Raw genomic sequence first — 18,916 nt, 5'->3', positions numbered from 1 at the left:
GACGAACAGCAAACATGCATCAGCTCCCACGGTCAAACGTTCCATAGCAACATGCCACAAAATGAAACCACTCAATACACAAAGTCTAGAAAGGTAGGGATTCTTCACAGGTCGGCTTTTACTCCTAGGAAACTGAGGCAGGGAGGTTAATTATTTTCCTGAGCTTTCACAATGAGCAAGTGTCAGGACTATGGTTGCATCCCAAGCAATGGGGTCCAGAGAACATGCTCCTCACCACCAGACTGGAATCTGTCTCCATCTCCCTCAGATTCCAGGTTCTGCTTCCCCACCTTTGGAAGTCAGCGCCTTTGGGAGTACAGTTCTATCCTCCATCAGGATGAAAGATTCCTCAAAGACCGCACTACTCGGTGTCCATACTGACTGTTCTCACTCTGCCTCCCTGATCACTGTGTCAGAAGGCTACCTGGGACCCCCCCCCCCAAGCCCCACCCCATCCCGCACTACTTGGCATCCGCACTGTGTGGATCACAAAGGCTCCCCTCCCTCTGAGCATACAAGCCCATACCTTCTCCTGCACTCTCCAGGCAGTGCCTGCTCAGCCTCCCCCAGCCCCCCATGCTGGCTCCTAACCCATGACCACATCACCCCTCCACAGAAAAAGAAGCAAGCCAGAGAGGATGGCCAGTCTCTCCAGGCCACATCCACCCCCCTCCTTGTCTCCGTAGGCTCATGTCCTGTCCTGTCCCTTTCCCTCTCGACTTGATGCACTGAAGCCCTGACACTTTGGAAACAGACACAGTGGATCTAGTCCAAGCTAAGAGAGAGACACTCACAGTAAGGTGTTCTTCTTGCTCCCTTGCTCTCCCCACCTCGTCCAGCCACTTGTGATAGAGAGACTCAAACATCTGGGAGTGCATGGAGTGAAGCTCCTGCCTGTAAAACACAGTAACAATTACTGAGCATTGTCACACTGCGTGTGGGTAAGGCAATGGCGCACACACTCATCATTTTGAAACAAGAGCTAGGAGCAAAAGAGAAAGGGGACATGAATGAAATTGGCTCTTGAGAGGCAGCAATGTGACTCTCGTCCCAGAAGAATGTTGTCCTAATTTGCTGCCAGTGACGCGCCGCCATTTCACCTGTCTTCCCTCTCGAACACCTAGGATGCTGTGATGCATACATTTCCCAAGATTGCATTTCTGGCTTAAAATTAGACTCATCTTCCCTTTCCCTTATGGAGTAACCTAGAGATTCTGAGAGCCCAAGTCTGTGTTGTGAAGGCAACATACCCTTCATCCTCTGGGACTTAGATACACGAAGAGGGCACAGAACCTCCGCCCCCGACATGGGCACAACGTAGACCATAGAAGACTGGCCTTCCTTACAGGAAGTTATCTGTATTGTTATCTGACAGGGGGGAAACCGGTCTCTTGCCAGTCTTGAAGCTAATACATCTCAGCTGCGTAAAAGTGGGGGAGGGGGGGGGTCCCCGCCAGCTATGAATAGGACTAGCTCATAGAGAAAATGCAGTGCTATGTAGGTCCCATTAGCGATTCCACTCTGTGCAGGACCACAATGGCAGGCAGGAGTGACTTTGGAAGGAAGAGTAAAAGCTGTACAGGTCTCGTTGACAGAGGGTCACAACTTTACCTTGACTTCTGTTGGGTTTTGAAAACACTCTGGAGGCTTTCATTCAGGCTGCTCAAAGAGGCATTTATATCCTTTTCAAACTGCTTCCTCTTTGCCAGAAGGTACCGAGTAACGTCACCTAGTCGAGAAAGGAAATGGTATCACTTTAAATCAAATACCCAGAGGAAGAGGCGCACTTTCATCCCTGACACATCACCTACACGGTAATAGGAGTATCTACAGATCTGGTGTCCATTTTGCTCTTCGTTGTATTTTTATTTTTTAATTTTAGACCGGGTCTTGTGTAGCCCAGGCTGGTCTCAAACTTGAGAGGTAAGTGAGGACGACTTCCAGTTCCTGATTCTCCTGCCTCCACTTCCTAAGTGCTAGGAATACAGGTGTGGGGGCATCGAGCTTTGACGAGTGACCGCCACTGACAAACCATTTTCTGGACACCTCAAAAACCCAAGCAGTTCATCTGTACCAGAAAGAGCGATGCTGTCAGACATCCTTGCTTGTATGAATTGACTCTATACACTGGCTAAGAACTGACGGTGTCTCTCCAGTAATGCTGTTTTAGGGCCACCTACACCAGTGAATAAAAGCTGTCTCGGCCTGAGGGGCGTGTGGTACACTGACTTGGTTACCGTGGATGACAGAAAACAAGCTAGTGTGGCATGCATGATGTTTGCATGCTATCACACTTTTCTTCCCTGTCCACAGTGTGGCTGCCTTCAGCATTCCCTGGCAGGCTCATAAACGTGTACGGCCTAAAGGCTGTTTTCCATGCCCTCCTTTGGCAGGGCTTCCTGGAGGAGAGCAACTTCGGAAAGCCAGAAAAAAAATGACTTAATTCAGAAGGTGAAAAACAGCTGTTGAAATGCGACATGCCACTCGTGCAGTAAAGATAAAAAGCAGAGACTTATCTGCTTGCCCATCATCCCTAGTAACACTCTTCAGCAATGCAGGAAGCAGGAAACTCTCCCCACGGCCTCAGTGACAGCTACAACACCCCCCTGCTCAGAGAGGCCAGCTAAAAGTTAAACTAAAGGTGCCCCCTGAAGGATAAATGGCAATTTACTGTCTCCCCCACCCCACCCCACCCCACCCCCAAAAATCCTCTGGGCGACAGAAGTGTAACAGAGTCCTGTTGGCGGGTGACCATGTTCTCACCACATATTAAGTTGTAGGGTCAGAAAGAGGGCTCTGGGACTAGCAACATCTGCTCAAACACACCTTTGACATCCGGTATCCTCTTCTGAACAGGCTCCCTATGGAAAATGCACACAAGAATCCTTAATTGAGGACAAACATCCCAAGTTTGCTTCGAAGGAAAGGTGAGGCGCTCGGTTTTGGAGAGACTAGCGCTTATGTGAGGCAAAGTTGGATTTTCCTGTTTGGGGCCATTACTTTTATTCCTTTATTCGCGTTTTCACAGTGAACCAATGAGTTCACTGCAGAATACATACGGGCACATGGGTAAGGGTTACTTACTGGAGCATGGGTGACTCAAAGTCAGCTGTATCCCCAGGACCCCAACCTCTGGCTGGGTGTTGGATGACACATGAAAACTGCATCCCTGGCGTTCGCTCCCTGCCCAACTGCAGGCAGCTCCACGGAAGTGTCTCCTCTCCTCAAGCGGTGACTCCCGTGTTATGTTGTGGCAGTGTAGGGGATTTTATACTAAAGGTTTACTGGAACCCATCCACGGTACAGCTGCAAGGCGCCTCATAAAGGTGTACTCACCCATCTGTCGTGCACTCCAGCCATATTCCCTCTCATCCTTCCTCAGTACCCTCCTGCTAGTCCTCCTCTATCACCCAGCCAGTGTCTCTTCAACTTTCATGCCATGTGACCATATTCAACCTCCAGAGTCGGCCTCTACTCCTCAAACCTTCCCCTCTATTGGGCATTGCCTGCCTCTTCCCAGCCTCTCTTCTGAATTCGGATTATATTATTTTATGGACCTATTTATAATTTAGGATCATCAAATGAGAGAAAACAGGTGACTGTGGTCTCTTTGGTGCTGGCTTATTTCACTTAACACCAAACTCTCCGTTTGGATCCATTTTCCAGCAAAGGGCAGAAATTTCTTTGTATGCCTGCATAAAACCACACTGAAACTACCTCCTGGAACAGGCCAAAGTTCCTTTAAGACATCACCTGGCCTCTTGCACGTCTGGTCCTGAGGAACAGCTGCCCATCTCACTGGTATCAACTGCTGGATTGTTTGCTGCATTGAGAAGAAAGGAAAAAAAAAAAAAAACCTTTGCGAATGAAGTGTGCTGTTCTCATCATCCTACATGGGAAACAGCTTCACTCTAGGGTTGGTTGAGCCCATGGCCAACAACAGTTTTAAAGTAGTCTTCCAGGAACTCATGCCCCCCACCCCAACACACACACACACACACACACACACACACACACACACACACACACACACACACACAGGTGAAATTCAGCTCGGCCGGAGTCTGGGGACAGCAGGTACATGTATTTGTACAAGCTTTTCAAGGAAATTCACTGTGACCCATGGGCTTTGTCAGAGGCACATTGGTCAGGACAATGGCTCTCCTCTGTGAGCCTTGTACCTCTGCCACGGGGTGAGAACGTCAGGTGGGGACAGAAACCCAGAATATGCTTTGAGAATCAGCTCTCAGCACCCGAATCTCCCATCTCCACCCCACCCACGCAATCCCATGCAATGACCTGGTTAGTACCAGGCCACTCCTGTGCTCCACCTGCCAAGGAGTAGTATAATGTCCCCTCCGTTAGGCCCAGCCCTATATGCCCCTTATCAGTTGTTACCGGGGGTGATTGCATCTGGGTTCTGGAAGTCATCTGATGGGAGATTCTGATCAACCCTTGGGCGCTTGGCACGTCTCTCCATGTCTTTCTGTTCCTTGCTTGACATGGCTGGGGCCTTGCTGGGCTGGGCAGGACTCCTGAAATGCTGGTGTGCACAGACAGTAAAGACACCAAGAAGCAATTTCATGACGGCAATGGAAACAGGTACCGGGACTCCACAGGCTGTGGCCATGTGTCCTGGCACTTGCTGTGCTGGAGCAAAGAGGAGGCAGGAGGATGACACCGATATCCCACCACATCCAATCACTTTCTGTTCCATTTTTCTGGTTGAATGCAGAGCTCTCCACAAGCCTGTAGCCCTCAATCTCAGCCCTTTCTGCTGATTTCTTGTCACCCACCAAGACAATCCTATTCCGAGACCCACCCCTCAGAAACCTCTTTCTCTTTTGAGGAAAGTAACACCTAGCTACTGTCTGCCCCCACAAGCAAGCATGCTTACTGATTGGCTGGAACAGCACCTATACGTGAGAAAGGCCCAGCAAGTGGGCCCAGCTGGTATACATATATGAGGGGTGTGTGTGTGTGTGTGTGTGTGTGTGTGTGTGTGTGTGTGTTGTGTGTTTGTGTATGCGCACGCAAGCGCATACGTGCACGGGGGTGGGGTGGGGTGTGTGGGGTGGGGAGGGGGGTGCCTGACATGCGTGGTAGGCGATACAGGCTAAGGCTGAGCACCCAGCAGGTGAATATGCATCTTCCTGTCCCTGTGTGAGGCCCCTCAGCAAGTTTACATACTTGAGGCTGGCCCAGCAGGCACACTTGCCTGTGGTGGGCCAAGTATCCATCCTTGGTTGAGGCTGCCCTGGCACAGATGAATGGATGGCCTGGGAGTATCATGCAAACTCAAGAGGTGGGGCTAGGAGGTGCTCTTGCAACAGATGGGTCCAACAGTCACATATGCCTGGCTCGGGCCCAGCAGTTGCCACCCATGAAAGGGCCCAGCGGACATCGAAAATGGTGACGCATTGTCCAGCGTTGACCAAAGAGTACACAAGGGGCAATGGGGACCCTCCATGTTCTCGCCCATCCCTCACTCTGTTTCCCACATACCTTCTAGTACCTGCAGTACCCGGGATTCTGTCTAGTCCCTTGCAGAAGGGAGGTTTGCAGAAATCACCTCAACCAGGCCCCCGACACCCTGTGATTCTGTGCCACCACCAAGCACTGTGTGGGCCTAGGCTGACTCTGATTTTGTAACCTGCATATTCAGCCTCTCCTATGACCTTAACTGCCACTGCCCCTGTACATTATGTTCTGACAACAAAGCACTCTCTCCTTGCCTGCCGTTCATGGGCCTATGTGCCCCAGCAACACTATTTTCCCTCCCTACAGCATCCTCTTCCTGAGTTATTAGCTCAAGGAAGGGGATATGTTATTCTTTGGAGTCACTGACAACTAGGGTGTACTGATGAGAGGCAGTCCCATGCCTCCCAGAAGTTCCTGTTCTCCTCCTCTTTTGATCTGTGTCCTTGGATTTTGTTGGGGACATGGGAATGCAGTTTTCTCCCTATAGACTTGAAGTGCTGGCCTGATCAGTTCAGAAGTAAACTCTCCCACTGTTTATTCTGATTCCCTCTGTAATGCCCATTTGTCCATGACCTGTGTTGGATTTATAAGACCACCTCCCTGTTCATTTTATGGGAGAATATTGCACATCATTGCTTTGTGCTAATTGCTGGGACTCCTTTTTCCTATATACTGAGGTCTGACACATGATACTTTCTTGCTATCTTCATTTTATGGAAGTCATAAGGTAGGCGTAGATCCTTGAGACCTGAGGAGCAGAAGAATGTATGTGGTGCCTTCTGGTATCTGTCTCTTTCTCTGTGTCTATCTGTCTCTGTCTACTCCTCGTGTGTGTGTGTGTGTGTGTGTGTGTGTGTGTGTGTGTGTGTGTGTGTGTGTGTGTGTGTGATCTGACTAGGACTGCAGGAGTATAATGCAGACAAAGCAAATGAGCAAGAGCAGGAATGGTGGAGACAGTTGCATGCAATGAGAGCAAGATACAATATCGTAAACATATGAAAATGCACAAAAAGTGGTTATAATGAAATATATCATTTTATAAACTAAAATAATTAATTGAAAAATAAAGAAGTAAGGAGCAATACAAGGAAAAATTTCCCTATGGAACTGTGGACCAAACATACTATATTCTATGTTTCTTCCTTCCTCTATGCCTCCCTTTCTCCAATCCTACTCATTTATATTGAATTACAAGCTTCCTTCTGTTCCGTGAGCTAAAATTGAGAAAAAAAAATGTGTGTTGCAAGTCCAAAGCACTTAAGAGGGGGTATGTCTTGTTCCTTAGATCTAAGGGGTCCTATGTTCCTAGTAAATATATAGCTACAAGCTGGAGCTTCCATCAGCCTGGGAACAAAGTTAAATGTGTTGGACAGAGGTCTGTGTTGATCAGGGATGAACATACTTAAAGGGCAAAACTAATAATTTATGTGACAATAAAGTACTGAGATGAAAGACTATTCCCATACCCTGAAATATGGGCATGAGTTCTCATAAGCTTGTGGTTTTTGTTTTCACCATACCTTTGACTGTCTCTAGATTAGTCTCTAGGTAAGTGTGGTTAATGAAAGCCATAATAGAAATTTGATTTTAGTTTAGGATTAATTTATTTCTTTTCCTTTGAGAGGCATGGCATGTGGTACTCAAAACTCCAGTCTCTGACATTACATGGCCTGGGATTCTGTTCTAATGTCACTTCTTGTTGCTCTCTGGGCCTTCTTAACATTCTTTGTAAGATGAGAATGGTGCTGGAATATTGTACTTTGAACACTCAAAGGACATGAAGGAAAATGTCCTCATAGGACCCATAGTCATTCTCATTCTGCTCCCTCCTCCACAAATCATCAGTGTTTTCTTGTAGAATATTAGTTTGAGATGTGTTACATTCGTTTGTGCTGTGGAACATTTGTTTAATGATACAAAGATGTGTTGCATTCTTTTATGTTACATTTGTTTAACTCTGTGAAGCTATGTTACTTTGCCTGTCTAAAACACCTGATAGTCTAATAAAGAGCTGAATGGCCAATAGTGAGGCAAGAGAGAGGAGAGGCAGGGCTGGCAGGCAGAGAGAATAAATAGGAGAAATCTCAGAGGGGAAAAAAAGGAGCAGCAAGAACAAGGAGAGGAGGATGCTAGGATCAGCCACCATCTACACAGCAATCCACAGAGTAAGAGTGAAAGTAAAATATACAGAAGTAAGAAAAGGAAAAAGCCCAGAGGCAAATGGTAAACAGTATAATTCAAGTTAGAAAAGCTGGCAAGAAACAAGCCAAGCTAAGGTTGGGCATTTATAAGTAAGAATAAGCTTCCATATATGATTTATTTGGGAGCTGGGTGACAGGCCCCCCAAAAGAGTAAAAAAAACAACAAACAACATTTTGGCATTCCAACCTTGGGGCTAGAGTAAAAGAAAATCCAACAACATTTTGGTGCCCAGCATGGGGCTCAAATATCTCTAGGGCCTGAGAAAGCTGAAAAGAAAAAGAAAAAGGACACAGCTCCTTAAAGAGGAACTGTTGTTCAGCCAGCAGTGGCTAAATAAAAATGATAAGTAAAAACCACTTGTGGCAGCACAGGTACAGGCTTCCACAGCTAGGAAGGTTGAATGCAGTTTTCAGTCACAAACCTCCGATTGGGCTGCAAGATTTAAGCCTGGCTGTCAGGAACCCAGAAGCAGGCAGAGCCAGCCAAGAGAGCCATGCGGAAGATTCAGGTGTAGCTTAGCAGTTTAAAGTTTGCTTGTGTGGTCAAAAAAGGTTAAAAGATATGCAGTAAAAGAGGTCCAGGTGGGGAAAAAAAGCTCTAAACAGGTTCAAGTGTGTTTTGCAATGTGCATAGGCATAAGAAAGAAAAGAAAAAGGGTATAGTCTGAGAAAAAAATAGTTAAAAATAAAGTCTTTAAAGAGAGAAGCAAAATAATGAAAAAGAATAAGCCACCACGTAGAGATGGGAAATACACAGGGAGTCTGGATCCTGTATGTTATTGTGTTGATTTTAAATTTTCTGCTTGTTGAGAAGCAAGCAGCAGCTGCTGAGAGACATGGGATTGAAAGGACTGCTGAAATAATTCAGCCTAGATATTTTAAGAATGCCTTAACTTTAAAATTGAACTCAAAAAATGTATTTGTTAAATGGAAATCAAAAATTCTTTAGAGATTTGTTCCCATAGGAGACGAGAGGCTGTGGATTCCTTCAAGAATGGTATTGATCATGTTTGATCAAGAGAGACCTCCTGAACATTGACAGGTAATATCTATCAACAAAGGTTATAGCTAGTCTTTCCAGGACTTGGTCATTATCTCAAAATTTTCTCAGGTATCCCTAAAGATGCTTTTCCCACAGACAATCAGGAAGCAGTTTGGAGAACATATCACCCACATTCACAAGAGTTGGGTTGTGGGAGGCTTTTGGTTATTTGGTGGGCTATGGATGTTTGTTATCATTTAGGTTAACATAGGAATGATAAGATAGAAGAGTAGATTATTGAATCTACTTTAAATAATAGGGTCGATTATTGAATCTACTATAAACTAAAATAAAAACTACTTATTTCAAATATTTTGTATTTGTAAGGACTTTTGTATAATGATACAAATTTAAGGTAATTTTTGTTGCAACACACTGTATATACATTTTTATTCTTGCTTAAAGGATTTTTGTGTATTGATGTAAGTTTAAGGTTACTTTTGTTACAACATATTGTATTTATGTTTCTACTCTTGTTTAAGGTATTGTACCTATGCAGTTCATTTAAAAATGTAAGGTAAAGTTCTAGCTTTTGAAAACTATGAACTATTTAGAATAATCAAGAAACACAGGTCAGTAGTTAGTCATCTATAACAATCAAATTTGTAGATGTGCTAGGTATATTTTCAAGATCATATATAGATATATTTTAGATAGACAAATAGTTTTCAAACACTTTAAAGACCTATAGAATATGACATTTAAAATGTTTTGTTAACTTAGGGCTTTTCATGACAATGAGACACATCTGCTCCTGGCAGCACTAATTTACTTCAGAGATGATAGGCACTGAAGAAACTCCTTATGGAGTTTGCTTTCACTGTGGCAAAGTTAACCACTGGACAAAGACACTGTTCTTGCCTTTGACTGATGACAATGTGCTGTGCAGACTGGACATGCAGGATCCACAGGAAAGTGACTGCTGAACTTTGCCAAAACAAGGTGGGATGGTCCTTCAGGGTTCCTGCTTCACAGAAGAGTCTGCCAGATATTCTGCAGGACACAGAGAAAAGTGACTGATGAACTTTGCCAATACAAGGCACGACAGACCTTCAAATTTCTTGCTTCACTATCAAGTTTGCCAGATCTTGTGGGCCTGTAGGCTGAATATGGATGCCCCAAAGTTGCAGAGGAGCTTTGGTTGACTGTCTAGGCAGCCAAATGTCTCTGTTGTTAGGTAATATTACAACCTTCTGGGTCTTTGATGGAGTTGAAGACTAGATAGTTATAGTTGCAGTTTTCCTTAGTTATGGTAGAAAGCAGACTAGGTGTAAAACTCTGGATTCACTAAGATAGGATAGATAACGTATTATGTTCTCTTAATATGCTAACTAAAAATGGACAGAATATTGTAAATGTAACACTTACTTGATAACTGTTTTTGTTGTGGACAGTTTTACTACATTAAAGTTAAAACTTTTTATTTAGACAAAAAGGGGGAAATGATGTAGAATATTATTTTAAGGTGTGTTATATTTGTTCATGCTGTGGAACATGTGTTTAATGATGCAAAGATGTGTTGCGTTCGTTTATGTTGCATTTGTTTAACTCTGTGAAGCTATGTTACTCTGCCTGTCTAAAACACCTGATGGTCTAATAAAGAGCTGAACAGCCAATAGCAAGACAAGAGAAAGAATAGGCGGGACTGGCAAGCAGAGAGAATAAATAGGAGAAATCTTGGAGGGAAAAAAAAAAGGGCAGCAAGAGAAGGAGAGGAAAACACCAGGGACCAGCCACACAGCCAGCCATGGAGTAAGAGTGAAAGTAAGATATACGGAAGTAAGAAAAGGAAAAAGCCCAGAGGCAAAAGGTAGATGGGATAATTTAAAGTCAAAAAAAAAAAAAAAGCTGGCAAGAAACAAGCCAAGCTAAGGCTGGGCATTTATAATTAACAGTAAGCCTCCATGTGATTTATTTGGGAGCTGGGTGGTGGGCACCACAAAAGAGTAAAAAACAACTAATAACATTTTGGTGTTTCAACATGGGGCTAGAGTAAAAGAAAACTCAACAACAGAGTTTGAATGTCCTTTCATCACACTCTGCCATCCTTTCTCCTCCTGTCCTGTAGCTATCCAGAAAACTGTAGAAATCCCAGGAATAACCTCACTTTTCCTGCAACCTGCGGCTAGTGGATGACTCCACCCACTCCTCCAAGGCCAGGAAGATAGTTCTCTCCTCCTATTTACCTGCGTTTATTTCCATCTCCCCTGCTTGTCCCCTTTCAATCCACAGTTCTAGGGTTTTGTCCCATCATCCTGTTTGCCTCATTCTAGACGTTCCCTAAATTATCTCATCTTGTTCTCACTATGACCTCTACCTTGGCTTAAAAGTCTCTAATGTGCATGTCTACTTTTCTCTCAACCATTGGACCCCAGTTTTTAAGTCCACTGGAAATTATTTGAGCAAAGCATTCTTCAGTGTAGCAAAAAGCAAACACTACCTCTGTCACTATTTTTGACATCTCTTTCTAAAAGTAAATATCACACTGAGCATGCCAACAGTCTTACCATTTGAACTGTAATCTCATCCAGCATCTTAGTAATGAGCATCTACTGTGACATCACACTCCATCTAAGACAGTCCCATATATCTAGCTGCCTTTAATGCCTCTGAACCTGGAAAAACAAATAACCTTGCTCCATGTACTAGGTGTTTTGTGAACAAGAAGGACAATATATAGCTAAGTACTTAGTACAATGGTGAGTAGCATCCTCAGGTTCAAACCAAACTAGTTCCAAGATATTTGTGGAAAGCACACCTAAACTGAAAATGTGCATGTGCTTTACATGTCCTTATTCTCTAAATAATACAGTGTCACAACTGTGGTGGTATTGTGTTCCCCAAAATATTGTGTGACCCTAATAAACTTATCTGGGGTCAGAGAACAGAACAGCCACTAGATACAGAGGATAGAAAATGGTGGCACTCACACCTTTAATCCTAGCCTTCTGGAGGCATGGATCTCTGTGAGTTCAAGGCCACATTGGAAACAGCCAGGCATGGTGACACAAGCCTTTAATCCCAGGAAGTGAGGGCAGAAAACAGAAAGGTATTTAAGGTGTGGAGAACAGAAACTAGAAGCTTTTAGCTGGTTAAGCTTTCAGGCTGTGAGTAGCAGTTCAGCTGAGATCCATCTGGATGAGGACTCAGAAGCTTCCAGTCTGAGAAAACAGGATCAGCTGAGGAATTGGCAAGGTGAGGTGGCTGTGGCCTGTTCTGCTTCTCTGAACTTCCAGCATTCACCCCAATACCTGGCTCTGGGTTTGATTTTATTAATAAGACCTTTTAAGATTCATGCTACACACAACTGCATTGCACTGGGATGGTTTTAAATATACTAGAGGATGTGCACAGGTTCTATGTGAACACTATATTATTTTATATAAGGGACTTAGGTGTATGTGTATTATGGAATCCAAAGAACCTGAGGAGCTACTACACTCTGAATAATGGGATAGTAGAAGTGGAAAATGCACAATGTGAGAGAACAGTAAATCAGAGAAAACTTCACAGAAGATGTAAGTGTTGTGGGATACTTGATCACACTATGAACCCTGAGATTGCATTAATTAAATAAAATCAACCATGGGTCAAGAGGTGGATCTAGAAACTAGTTGAAGAAAGTAGTCATAGAGAATAAGAGGGAGTTAGGAAAACAGAGAAACATTTATTATTTTTTTTGGGGGGGGTTTGGGATGATGGAGGAGAAAGGTTCTCTTTTCTGGAATGTTGGCTAAGGAGGAAGGTCAGCTGGTTACTCCTTGGCCTCTCTGAGCTAGGAGGTTTTCACCCCAGCATCTTCCTCCAGAGTCTTTATTGGTAAAATCATAAGCTTGAGATTTATTTTAAAAATAACACCTAAGTATTTAATCTGTCTGGCAACAATGTACAAAGGAAGGTATCAGTGAAAGTGTGTGTGTATGTGTGTGTAAAATAATTGTTTGTGAGTTTTTGTGAGGGAACTGTATGTATGCATGTGTGAGATAATACATGGAAGTGAGTAGAGTATGGACATATGCATTGTTTGAGCACGTGAGTGTTAGTGCATGGATGGGTATACATACACATGCATGAATATGAGTGCACATGTATAGTGTAAGAAAAGTGCATGAGGGAGCACACAGTGTGTGAGATGTGTATATGAGAGTGGATTCATGTATGGGAGAGGTTTGTAAGGCAGGAATTTTATGTCAAATATATATGCATGTGAGCATGTGTGTTTGAAAGAGAGAGACTACATATACATATAAGCTAATGTGTACATAAGTGTGTGATAAATGATAGGCAGATGTTTGTGCATGTATGCAGAAGTAGCAGTGAGTTCCCCAAAGCTGGGAGTTTGGAGTGGGTGAGGAGAACAATTTCAGACAAACCAATGTAACTTCAGGCACTTTCTTTCTTTCTCTCTCTCTCTCTCTCTCTCTCTCTCTCTCTCTCTCTCTCTCTCTCTCTCTCTCTCTATTTCTCTCTCTTTCTTTTCTTTCTTTCTTCTTCCTTTTTTCTTTTTGATACATGGTTTCTCTTTGTAGCCCTAGCTGTCCTGCCTCTACCTCCTGGTTGCTGGGATTAAAGGCATGTCCCGGCTATGAGGTACTTTCTATTGGTGTTGCTGAACAACTTATGTTTCTCTGCCACCACTAGCTTCATGCCAGTATCATGGGCCTCATTGTATGTTCCCACTCCCACATGTCAAGCCTTGCTCATTTTTCACTACCAAACAATGGTCTGATCAACTGGATCCCTGTTGTCAGAAGTTTTCCTGCGTCCTGGCCAGCCGGTGATCAGGACAAATCTCTCCCACTTGTATCCCCCAAGTAAACACACAGAGCCTTATATTAATTATAACTGCTTGGCCATTAGCTCAGGCTTATTACTGACTAGCTCTTACACTTAAATTAACCCATAATTCTTATCTATGTTTAGCCATGTGGCTTGATACCTTTTCTCAGTTCTGCCTTGTCATCTTGCTTCCTCTGTGTCTGGCTGGCAACTCGCAGTCTCCTCTCTCTGCCTTTCTCTCTCTGGTGCCCAACATGGGGCAAGAGTTTCCACCTAAAACCTGACAAATCTTAAAAAAAAAAATCTAAAAATGGAGCTAAAAACAGCTTCCTAGTTGTGTCTCTCAGGCAAGCCATGAGCTACAGTATGGTGGGTTTGCAGCTGTGCCTGGGTTTGCCCTGCAGCATGGAGGGTTCCTGCTGAGGTACACAGAGGTGTCTCCAAGCCACACAGTATGCTGTGTTGTGGATTTAGCTTTTGCTAGTACAAAAATGGGGAGGGGGGTTCTGGGCTACACGCTGCTTTAATGGAGGCATAGACCCACTGCTTCTGAGAGTTGATGGTACACATGGCCCAGAGCTAGAGGTAAATTATCTCCCCCAAGTTGAAAAGCTGAAATGGGTGGAGTCAGCAGCCAAGGCTGCTGCTCTTTGTACTAGCCACGCAGTTTAGCAGTTTAAAATCTCTCCTGGTCAGAGAAGGATTATAGATTCACAATAAGGCAGATTCAGATGGAATAAGACTTTAAACAGATCACAATGTATGTAAAAATGTACATAGGCTTGGAAGAGAGAGGAAAAGGAATATAGATAGTTGTATAAAGAAGTAGAAAGTTTTAAAAAATAAAGTCTTTAAAGAGAAAGTAAAAGTAATATAAAAAATAAGCCACGTAAAGATGGAAATCACACAGAGAGTCTGGATTATATTGTCTTTGGGATTTTTAACTGCAGAAAGACTTTTGACTGTAAAGGCTGCTCAGTTAAACCAATATGTGTAATTTAAAGGTATTTTGACTTCAAAATTTGGATCTAAGGATATGTTGCTTTGGAAAGGAGTCTCTGCTTTTGTTTCCACAGGAAACAAGAGGCTATGGATTTGTTCTAGGTTAAGATGGATCAGATTTGATCAAGCCAGACCTCCTGAACCTTAACAGATGGTACCTATCAACAAAGATTATAGCCAGTCTCCCCAGGACTTGACCATTATCTTGAATTTTCTCAGGATCCCCATAAAACTACCAGCACCACCTACCAGCAGGAAATAGCCTAGAACACTATGCCCATATTCCCAAAGAACAGATTATGGATATTTGTCTTTGTTTAGAGACTGGTTGCAAACTGTTATTGGTCATAGTCAACATCTTTCTAAAGAAAAAAGGGGGATAGGATATAGATATGATAGGATGAAAGGATAGATTATTGAATCTACTTTTAAAGAGCAACAACTTGTGTAAAATGTTTTACATTGCTATAGGTTTAATTTACTGATACAAATTTAAAGTTAATTTTGTTATACTGTATGTATATTTCTACTCTTGTTTAGAATATTTTGTTTGTGCAACTCATTTGAAATTGTAGTGTATAGTTGAGAAATACAGATTAATAATTAGTCATCTATGATAATCAAACTTATAGTCATGTTATCTAAGTTTTCTAGGTATACATAGATATATTTCAATTAGGTAGGTAATCTTCAAGCACTTCAAAGACCTACAGAATATGGCATTTAAAATGTTTTAAGAGAAATAGACTTCACTGACAAAGACGTCCACAGAGTCAATACTCAGTGGTGACATGGAAGCATTTCTTCTGAATTCAATAGTGACAACGGTGCTCACTTTCACCACTCAGTAAATACGGTGCTCAAAGTCTTAGAGCAATAGGCAAGAAGAAGAAATTCAGAGAGGAGAAAAGGGTCAAAGTATTCATATGTGCAAATGACATGATCCTACATTTAAAAGTCTCCAAAGAGCCCACCAGAAACCTTTCACATAATAAACACTTCCAGGAAAAAAAAAAAACAGGACACAAAATAAACATGAAATTCAGTAGCTTTTCTATGTACGAATAACAGATCTGTGGGGAGGAAAACTCCATTCACAGTAGCTTCAGTTAAAATAAAAAATCTAGACAGACTTTTCAGGGAAAGGCAAAGGGGAAAAGAGGCAGGGTAGGGTTATGGATGATTATGAGAAAAGTTAGTGGAACCTGTGATCCTTGACAAACACAGCACCCACCTGTTAGAGCTCAATATTTTCTGTATTAACTTCCACTCTTCATGTGTATATTTATGTTGCTCATGTATACTTAGGACTGTTGCTTGTTTCTCTTCCCCATTTGCTACAGAGCATTCTCTACTCTTTGGCCACATACTGTAAAAAAAATAATAAAAAAATGTTTTAAGAATTTTGACTTTCTGGACATTGAGATATGTCTGCTCCTGGCAGCACCAATCTACTTCAGAGAAGATAATGGGCATTGAAGAAACTCATTATGGAGTTGTCTTTCTTTGCGGCAAAATTAGCCACTGGGCAAAAAAGTGTCCTTATGTCGACTGATGACAATATGTTGTATAAACCGGATGTGCAGGACCCATAGGAAGATGGCTTTGCAAAATGAGATGAACTGAACTTTGCAAAATGAGATGGTCCTTCAGGTTCCTGCTTTGCAGAGGAGACTGCCAAACATTCTATAGGGCACAGGAAAAAGTGACTGAGAGACTAGACCTATGGGCTAAAGATGGATGCCCCAATGTTGCAGAGGAACTTTGGATGACTGTCCAGGCAAGCAGCTGTCTCTATCATTTCCAGAATTTTAGAAGTTGCTCACAATGCATTTCCTATTTAATTAGGTAAATATTATATCCTTCTGAGGTCTTTGATGTAGTTGAAGACTAGATAGTTATAATTTTCCTTGGTTATGATAAAAGATAAATTATATATGTAACTTTAGACTCACAAATATAGGATAGATAGAATATTTTCTTTAATTTTGCCAAATACATATAGACTAGATTGTGTAACTGTAATTCTTGCTTGATAACTGTTCCAGTATATGTAATTTTACTACGTTAAAGTTAAAAACGTCCTTTTTTGATTAGACAGAAAAGGGGAAGTGCTGTGGAATGTCATTCTGTATGCTGTGAATGTGTGTTTCTCTGATTGGGTGATAAATAAAATGCTGATTGGCTAGTAGCCAGGCAGGAAGTATAGGCAGGACAAGCAGAGAGGAGAATTCTGGGAAGAGGAAGAGCAGAGTCAGGGGTCGCCAGCCAGATACAGAGGAAGCAAGATGATAAGGCAGAACTGAGAAAAGGTACCAAGTCACGTGGCTAAACATAGATAAGAATTATGGGTTAATTTAAGTGTAAGAGCTAGTCAGTAATAAGCCTGAGCTGATGGCTGAGCAGTTATAATTAATATAAGCCTCTGTGTGTTTACTTGGGGGACACAAGTGGGAGAGATTTGTCCTGACCACTGGCCGGCCGGGACACAAGAAAACTTCCACCTACAGATCCCTGCTTCTCCTGTTTCTTTTGTCTGCCAAGCCTCTAAGGAACTTGCCTTCTAATCTCTGGGGAACATTTTGTAAATATAAAGCAGATGATGCAGTAGTGTCAAGTTGCCATAAATGTTCTTGAATGCTTCTTCTATATTTCTGGCCTTGTAACTGACAATTAGTAGACTGTAGACAACCAGACTGAACTTAGCAAAGGTTGTCTGCTCAGTTACAACAAAGAAGAAAATGGAACATGAAGGGACCACATCGCTAAAAACATTGCGAGTGTGGGATTTTAACTGCTCACTAGCTAATAGGGCACAGACAGTGTCTCTCCTTTAGAAAGACAGAACATCTGGGAGGTGGAGATGCTCAGTCACAGCATTTATTTTTTAAAGATTCATTCTGTCTTTGTTCTCTTTAGAACTGTGTACTTCATTGAAAAATTCAAAGTAAGTTTAGAGGAAGCTGAGCAAAGATTGATCAGGGAGTACCCTGTACTATCTTTGCAAAGTTCTAGAAATCCATTGTTTGAAAAAAAAAAACTTTTTTGAGGAAACTTTTTGCTACTAAAAGTGAATACATATATGCAATTAGTACAATGGTATTTCTCTGAATTTGATCAATCTCCATGCTTAATGCTGTGTCTAAAATTCTTTCACTTTGTATCCTGTAGTTTTTTGTTGTTTTTTTTTTGTGTGTTTTTTGTTTTTTTACTCTTTGGGGGCCTGCCACCAGCTACCAAATAAATACACAGACACTTGTTCTTACTTATAAATGCCCGGCCTTAGCTTGGCTTGTTTCTAGCTAGCTTTTCTAACTTAAATTATCCTGTTTCTCTTCTTCTACATTTTGCCTTGGGCTTTTTATCTTTTTTTACTCTATATAACTTTCTTTCTTTCTTATGCCATGGCTGGCTGAGTGGCTGGGTGGCTAGCCCCTGGCATCCTCCTCTCCTCTTTTTCTCACTCCTCGCTCCTAGCTCTTCTCTTCTAGATTTCTCCTCCTATTTATTCTCTCTGCCTGACAGCCATGCCTATCCTCTCCCCTGCCTAGCTATTGGCCACTCGGCTCTTTATTAGACCATTGGGTGTTTTAGGCAGGCAAAATAGAGTGAAACACAGCTTCACAGAGTTAAACAAATGCAACATAAAGGAATGAAACACATCTTTGCATCATTAAACAAATGTTCCACAGCATAAATGAATGTTAACACATCTTAAACTATTATTCCACAACAGTATCCTGCTCATGCAATGGGTCAGTGGTGTGTGTGTGTGTGTGTGTGTGTGTGTGTGTGTGTGTGTGTGTGTGTGTGTGTTGATAATTATACTGTTCTCACAGAAAAATTGGCTGAAGAGAAGTCACACATGCAGTCATTTGTCAATATTCATCATAGTTTGCCTGGGACAGTAATGGTTTCTTCTGGTTGTCCTTGAGTCCCATCTGACTTTGCCTTTTAGACTCTCCCAAGTGTCCTGGTTGAGGCAATACACAGTCTGGTTACAACTAGGAGAGCTGTGTTATAGAAGGTAATCAGCACATGTTTGGAAAAACAGAAAACCTCCCTCATAAAAGGGATGAATAATAAGGTAGGCTTGGGAAAAGTTAGTTAGCAGACAAAGTATTCTGTTTGTTTTGTTTTGTTTTGTTTTTACATTCCAACCAAAGTGTCCCCTCCCTCCCCTCTTCCAAGTTCCTCCCTCACACCCCCACCCCACCCCCGTCCTGTCCACTCCGCCTCCACTGTTTCTCTTCAGATACAGGCGGGCCTCCCATGGACATCAGCCAGCCATGGTATATCAAGTTGCAGTGAGACTAGGCCCCTCCTCCTTGATTAAGGTTGGATGAGGCAATCTGGTAGGAGGAAAGGGTCCCAAAAGCAGGGAACACAGAGTCAGAGACATCCCCTACTC

At 42.7% G+C, this 18,916-nt stretch overlaps 1 protein-coding gene across 8 annotated transcripts in view; it reads right to left on the bottom strand.

The window, feature by feature from the left end:
• Positions 1 to 18,916, bottom strand: part of LOC128112314 (X-linked lymphocyte-regulated protein 5C-like) — a 46,659-nt gene that overhangs the window by 3,645 nt on the left and 24,098 nt on the right. For 3 of the 8 annotated variants that reach the window (XM_052741394.1, XM_052741395.1, XM_052741396.1), the window contains exons 1-5: positions 4,399 to 4,985; positions 3,754 to 3,823; positions 2,827 to 2,861; positions 1,612 to 1,729; positions 795 to 894 (exon numbers count right to left, since the gene is read on the bottom strand). In XM_052741394.1, coding sequence (XP_052597354.1) covers positions 795 to 894; positions 1,612 to 1,729; positions 2,827 to 2,861; positions 3,754 to 3,823; positions 4,399 to 4,717 — 642 coding nt within the window. In that variant the 5' untranslated portion in view covers positions 4,718 to 4,985. Of the gene's footprint in view, positions 1 to 794; positions 895 to 1,611; positions 1,730 to 2,826; positions 2,862 to 3,753; positions 3,824 to 4,398; positions 4,986 to 9,585; positions 9,718 to 15,739; positions 15,875 to 18,916 lie in introns of those variants that run through there. The other 5 variants (XM_052741397.1, XM_052741398.1, XM_052741399.1 and 2 more) reach the window with 4 other exon arrangements.

The sequence above is a fragment of the Peromyscus californicus genome, unplaced genomic scaffold (assembly GCF_007827085.1).
Source record: "Peromyscus californicus insignis strain IS unplaced genomic scaffold, ASM782708v3 Scaffold_10__1_contigs__length_136768540, whole genome shotgun sequence".
NCBI lineage: Eukaryota > Metazoa > Chordata > Mammalia > Rodentia > Cricetidae > Peromyscus > Peromyscus californicus.
This window is presented reverse-complemented; position numbering and strand designations above follow the sequence as displayed.